Here is a 6,802-nt window from a genome sequence, read left to right on the forward strand (position 1 = left end):
CTCTCTCTCTCTCTCTCTCTCTCTCTCTCTCTCTCGCTGTGTCTCTCGTCCCGGGGTTTTTGGGCTGCCAAGCGCCATCAGGATGACATCATACCCGACCGACACAATGGAGCTCTTCATCCTCTGAGGTTCCTCGCCAGGCTGCGTCACTGCGCTGGACCGCCGGCCCGGGACGCCCAGGAGGAGGAGGAGGAGGGGGAGGAGGACTACGAGCAGGGAGGGGGGTGGGGGGTGGGAGGGAAGGGAAGGAGGGGGGAAGTAGTTTGACATGTCGGAGAATCCCGTGGGACCAGGATCATGGTCCCACAAGTCCGGGACGCTGAGGCCCGGAGCGGTGCGGCCCATCGGGGCGGACGCCCTGGTGGTCTTGCTGGAGGGGGGTCTGGACCGGGTGGTGCTGATCGACAGCCGGCCCTTCGTGGACTACAACTCGTCCCACATCCTGGAGGCGGTAAACGTGAACTGTTCCAAGCTGATGAAGAGGAGGCTGCAGCAGGACAAAGTCCAGATCGCTGAGCTGCTGCAGCACTCGGCCAAGAAGAAGGTAAAGAGTCCGACTCAGGAGGTCTCTTTAATGTGCCTCACTGCGGCGGTCTGAGCCCACAATCAATAATCAATAAACGGATCAATATGATCCTGAAATCAGTCAATCAGCTGTTAAAATGCTCGTTTTCTGTCCACAGACAGTATAATAATGTTACACTGAGAGGAGTCTGCAGTCAGCAGGCCTTTTTCACAGCAGCCATTTGACATGAAATAGTCGGGTAAACACGAATGTTACTAGCTGTCAAACTGAGTGTGGAAAAACTTACTAAATGGAACAGAGCCTTTTTCATTGTTTACCCTATTTCATGTCAAAATGGCTGCTGGGAAAATGGTCAGAAAGCCGAACGCATCACACAGCGAGCTAATGAACAGCGAGCTAATGAACAGCGAGCTAATGAACAGCGAGCTAATGAACAGCGAGCTACCGAACAGCGAGCTACCGAACAGCGAGCTAATGAACAGCGAGCTACCGAACAGCGAGCTACCGAACAGCGAGCTAACGAACAGCGAGCTACCGAACAGCGAGCTACCAGCGAGCAGAACAGCGAGCTACCAGAAACAGCGAGCTAACGAACAGCGTGTGTGTGTGTGTGTGTGTGTGTGTGTGTGTGTGTGTGTGTGTGTATGTGTGTGTGTGTGAGAGACAGGGAGTGAGCAGCATTATTGGGTCTCTGAGCTCCAGTTGAGCGTCTGTATTTAAAGCTGATGTTGGTCCTCTGAACGAGGGCGTCTGACCTCAGAACTGTATATTTATATTGAACAAAGAGTTTGCGAGCTGCAGAGCCGCTCCGCCCTTTTTGTGGTGGCGTGTTAAACGGGAATAACAGCTTTAAGGAAGCTCGGCTGCTCCTTTTATTACTGAGGCAACATTTTCCGTATGATTATGAGCTGTAATTAATTCTGTGTGCAGTGAAGGAGAAAAAGTTTCCTCGAGTGAGTTCGAGTGGTGAAGCAGCCAAACCACAAACGTTCATCCTGTTCAGCTCATATTCAGACTGCAGGGAGCTCCTATTGATCAGCACCAATAATCAGCTCATATTCACTCTGATCAGTTTGATCTCGCTGTAGCTCGGAGCAGGTAAACCCACAATTCGGTTTCAGTGATGTTGTTAACGAGCCTCCTCGTTAATGTGCAGCTCACATTAATGAGACTTTATCAACCTTACAGAGGAGTGTGTGTGTGTGTGTGTGTGTGTGTGTGTGTGTGTGTGTGTGTGTGTAAACAGAGCCAGTGATCAGTGATCAAAAACCCTGATTGACCCCCTTATTCACACCTTCAAACTCATTCATTCATTTTAAAGGATAATTATCTCCTGACTGTAATATTATAATAAAATATGAAACAATGACTGGTTGCTGAGAAACAGCAGGAGGTGAATGTGTAACAGTATAAAGCTCTTTTATTATATTATATATAACATTATAATGTCTGTCTGTGTCTGTGTGTCTGTAGTTGGAGCTGCAGGCCGATCAGGAGGTCGTTGTTTACGACCAGAGTTCTTCCGATCCGACGTCTCTCAGCTCCGAGTCGTTCCTCAGCGTCCTGTTGGTGAAACTGGAGCGGAGCTTTCCCTCCGTACACCTGCTCTCAGGTCAGTCCACAAGGCCGTTTACTGAGAGTCTGATAAAGGCGTTTATTAGTTTGAGCGACAGGCGGGTCGATGCAGACGTCCTCCTTTCTTTCCACTGAGGGTTACGTTATGTAACGATGATGTAATGCTGCACTGGCGACTCCACCCTCCAGATAAAAAAAAACAACGACTAGAGAGCTTCCTAAAAGCGGTCAAAGTTTAACAGTTGCATAACAGCAGCACCTTAATCAATAAGAGAGTAAACATTAACCAGGAACACACACTGGATCCAACCTCATTAATATACACATTTCATATTAAATCAAACAGTGACTCAGGAACTGCTGACGTCTGTATGATTGTTTCCAACACAATCATTATTATTATATACTTCTATTAATAATATTCTCTCAGACACTTTATATTTTATATTTGTTTTTAAAGTGAGACTGAGCCACAGACAGGAAGTAATAAGACCAACGTTGGTTTCAGTGCAATCATTTGATAACAAGAAGATTTTAAAGGTGATAAGGAGGGAGAATATTACTGTTTTAAAGATAATAATGATAATAAAAACCTAATATATAAAAATATATAAGATAAAGGTGGAATAAATGTCACTGGTTCCCAACCTGAGGCTCAGGACCCCCACTAGGGGTCGCCAAAGATTCACAGGAGGTCCTTCTGGATTTTGAAAGTTAAAAATACAGTCAGTGTACTTTCTGATGGATCAGGTTGGAACCAGTGAGACACTCAGTCTGTCTCATAATGGATGAATGAATGAATGAATGAATGAAATGTGTCTCCGGCTGATTGTAATGAAACAGACAGTGAGGTGATGATCTGAACTGTCTCTGAGCCTCCTTCATTAAGGTGTGTTTGTTTGTTTGTTTGTTTGTTTGTTTGTTTGTTTGTGTCATCCTGTGAGGATTAACCTTCATTAAGGTGTGTTTGTTCCTCTCAGGTGGTTTCTCCGAGTTCTCCCAATTGTTTCCTGGTCTGTGTGAGGGGAAGTCGGCTCTGGTTCCCTCCTGTATCTCTCAGCCCTGCCTGCCTGTCACCAACATCGGACCCACCCGCATCCTGCCTCACCTGTACCTGGGCTGCCAGAGAGACGTCCTCAACAAGGTACCAAAGAGCTCTGGATGCTGGTTTCTCTGATACGGAAGCCTGTAGAGGACTTTATTAAAATGATAATGTAAACTTGTCTCCAGGATCTGATGCAGCAGAACGACATCGGCTACGTCCTGAACGCCAGTAACACCTGCCCCAAACCCGACTTCATCCCAGAGTCTCACTTCCTGAGAGTTCCTGTCAATGACTCGTTCTGTGAGAAGATCCTGCCCTGGTTGGACCGATCGGTGGAGTTCATAGGTCAGCGGCCGACAGCACACATTCTTCTTCTAACCCGTTCGTTTATCCATCGAAACATTGAAACCACGTTAGCAACAGCAGTTTGTCCACAACCCGTCTGTGAAGGTCCACAGATCTCGTGAGCTCATGTAGGAACTACTTTCTTTCTACGTATCACTGCGCAGAAAGCTAACGTTAGCTAGCTCACCTAGCACCACTCAGGTAGCCAACATTAGTCATCATTTACAGTGACCAGGTCAGGGTTTCTGAAAGAGATGAGCTGATTGCTGTCTGATGGTTGTGATAAACCCAAAGAGGAGATTGATTGTAAAATATTCTTTTTCTGTATCAAAATCTTTAGAATTGATAGAAAGTTCAGAGGACCCAGGATGCTTCCCTGTGGGACTCCACAGACGACTGAGGACTAATATTATTGCATTAGTGAGGGCAGACCTCTGTACCAATGTCTCAGCAGGCCTTTATCAGTCCGATGGGATACAAACTGCTCTCACTTCGGCCTCATTGTGTGTTTCAGAGAAAGCTAAAGCGTCCAACGCTCGGGTACTGGTTCACTGTCTGGCTGGAATCTCCCGCTCGGCCACCATCGCCATCGCCTACATCATGAAGAGGATGGACATGTCTCTGGACGAGGCGTACAGGTGAGATCACACGGACGATGGAAGCACGTGTCACATATTAGTTTCAGTAAGTTTCATCCATCTGACTTTAGTTCCATAAAACGATAAAATAAATCCAACTTTCCAAAATTACTCATGAGTCCAGGAACCAGAGGCCTCCAGTCTGAAGTCCTCTTATCTCAGTTTAGGATGGTCCCAGGCAGCCTGGAAAACCTGGAAATTTAGACTAGTTTTCCAGTCATTGAAACACCTGGAAATTGATTAAAATGAGCAAATATCCTGGAAATAATCCGTAGAACAGTTGAACTTGATGATAGTTAGTAAATAGTATAGTACATATAACAAACACCACTTTCTACATTTATTTTAATGAGCTAACAGAATGAAAGATACAATCAAATAAATTCTACCTTTACAGTGGGAACCCTGATTAAAGAGGACAGAACCATGTTTCTTCTCCTTTACAGCAGTGTCCTGACTTCAGCTCATATAATGTTAAAATAATCTCAGTATGTTTTTATCAGGTCATTTTCATAGAGCTGGTTTAAACTGTCTGTTCTCAGACTCCTACATTTCCCATAATGCAGTTTGAGAGTTTCCCTGTTTTGTTTCTGTAGTCAGACTTCAGTAAGCTGCTCCGAGACAAAAGATGTGACACATTCCTCCGCTGTGTGTCCTAATGAGTCCAGATCCTCGTTAAGCTCTAATGACGGCGTCCTCTGTTCGCTGACTCGCTAACGAGGGTCGATGTTTGTGTGCAGGTTTGTGAAGGAGAAGAGGCCGACGATCTCTCCCAACTTCAACTTCCTGGGTCAGCTGCTGGACTTTGAGAAGAAGATTAAAAGTCCTCTCGGTACTGAAACCAGACTCAAGTCCCTCCCTCACCAGGAGCCCGGCACCGAGGTTCCGGCTCGACCTGAGGACATGGAGCCTCTGGCCTCTCAGGAAGCCCCCGGGGGCCCCAACCTCGCCCTGCTGGAGCCCCTCACGCTGCCCTGCGTGTTAGCCGACGCCCCAGAGGAGCGTCTGCTGGCTCAGGCTCTGAGCGGCCTGCAGCTCGCTGACGGGCCTGAAGACAACGCCCGGCTCAAGCGCTCTTTCTCTCTGGACATCAAGTCGTACGGCGAGCCGGGCAGCAGCGCTCCTCACCGGGTGTTCGTCCCTCACGCAGGGTCCGGGGACGGCGGCGAGTACTATAAACCGTCTGCCTTCAAGGAGCCGACCAGTAAACCGTGCCAGTTCTCCCCGGTGGAGGAGGTTTCGGAGCAGTCCACTCCGGAGCAGAGTCCCGACAAAGAGGAGGCCGACGCCCCCGAGCGAGTCGCCCCGCCGCCTCCAGCAGCTAAACCTCCCAGCTGTTCTCAGCAGCTGCACCGGAGCGGCAGCATGGAGGAGAACACCACCAGCTTCCTGTTTGGCCTCTCCCGCAGCCAGCAGCACCTGGCCAAACCAGGACCCGGCGGGGCCCTGAAGGGCTGGCACTCGGACATCCTGCTGGGCCCCGTCACCGTCTCCACCTCCTCGCTGGCCGGCGGCTGGTACCTCTCCTCCGAATCGGCGCACTTCTACTCCACCTCGGCCATCCTGAGCGGCGGCGGCGGCTTCGCTGCGTACAGCTGCGGCGGCGGCCTGGAGGCAGTGCGCAGGCGCAGCCGGCAGCGGACCGGCGACCACGGCGACTCGAGAAGGAGCTGGCACGAGGAGAGCAGCTTCGAGAAGCAACTGAAGAGACGAAGCTGTCAGATGGAGTTCGGAGACGGGATGACGGACAGCAGGTCCAGGGAGGAGATGGGGAAGGTCGGAAGTCAGTCCAGCTTCTCCGGCAGCATGGAGGTCATCGAGGTGTCCTGAGACTGACCCCAAACCTGGTCCTGAGCCTGGTCCTGAGCCTGGTCCTGACTCTGAACCTGAGACAGTGTCAGAAACCCCTCTGGGTCGGACTGAAGCAGCTCCTCGGTGTGGAGGAAAGCAACGTCGTCCTCACAGTCCTCTGATTACCATAATGAGCCAAATATAAGACCACCTTTTATTCATTAGCCTTAATGTTGCTACGCTAAGTCTACACTGCCCCCTGAAGGCCGACTGCAGGAACTGCCCCTACAATGGAACCAGGTCCTGTTCAGTGAGACTGATATTATTACCTGTTAATGAATCCTCTTCAGTGAAGATCCGTGCTGGTGGTCTTATATTTGGTATCAGCTCATTAAATAAATCAAAATGAATAAGTAAAGTTCAGACTATAAATTCACTGTAGAACATTTAAACACCTGCAGGTGATTCACCTGTGCAGGTGTGAGGACTCTGAGCTACTCTTCGTCTTTTTGAGGACAGTTTCAGTCTCAGCAGGAACTCTTGTTTGAACCAGCTCACAGACTCTGTTGAACTCTGCAGGGATGTACGGAGGATCGCTGGTGCATAGAGAGGACATACGGAGGACATAGAGGCTGGGACTCACTGCTGATTAAAGTGTATAAATCAGTAAAAGAAACATAACAAACAGTTTCTGAGTTTGTTTTTATTTGATTATTTTTATTGAAAAATAAATTCACACTCAAACATTTTATTTATGTTTCTGAACCGAAGAAAAGAAGAAAGAAAATGAATCTGTTTGTGTAATAAATGTCTCCAGTTTTCACTCTTGCTCAAGGGCACTTCAGCATGCAGCAGGAGAAGCCAGGAATCAAACCACTGACC

At 48.6% G+C, this 6,802-nt stretch overlaps 1 protein-coding gene across 1 annotated transcript; it reads left to right on the forward strand.

The window, feature by feature from the left end:
- The first annotated feature begins 245 nt into the window (after positions 1 to 245).
- dusp16 (dual specificity phosphatase 16) lies at positions 246 to 6,607 on the forward strand. The gene is made up of 6 exons (XM_051419923.1): positions 246 to 544; positions 2,000 to 2,138; positions 3,082 to 3,245; positions 3,332 to 3,491; positions 4,006 to 4,129; positions 4,870 to 6,607. Exons 1-6 carry the CDS (start codon positions 269 to 271, stop codon positions 5,957 to 5,959), a joined length of 1,953 nt encoding a protein of 650 aa, XP_051275883.1. The 5' UTR covers positions 246 to 268; the 3' UTR covers positions 5,960 to 6,607.
- The last annotated feature ends 195 nt before the right edge of the window (positions 6,608 to 6,802 follow it).

This window comes from Dicentrarchus labrax, unplaced genomic scaffold (genome assembly GCF_905237075.1).
Source record: "Dicentrarchus labrax unplaced genomic scaffold, dlabrax2021, whole genome shotgun sequence".
NCBI lineage: Eukaryota > Metazoa > Chordata > Actinopteri > Moronidae > Dicentrarchus > Dicentrarchus labrax.

What these genes read in the sequence shown, in the direction of transcription:
- dusp16 (XM_051419923.1), top strand. Translation starts at nt 269, where the DNA reads ATGTCGGAGAATCCCGTGGGACCAGGATCATGGTCCCACAAGTCCGGG. An exon ending in AGAGAGACGTCCTCAACAAG is followed by an intron (nt 3,246 to 3,331) that starts GTACCAAAGAGC and finishes ACTTGTCTCCAG; the next exon opens with GATCTGATGCAGCAGAACGA. An exon ending in TCTCTGGACGAGGCGTACAG is followed by an intron (nt 4,130 to 4,869) that starts GTGAGATCACAC and finishes GTTTGTGTGCAG; the next exon opens with GTTTGTGAAGGAGAAGAGGC.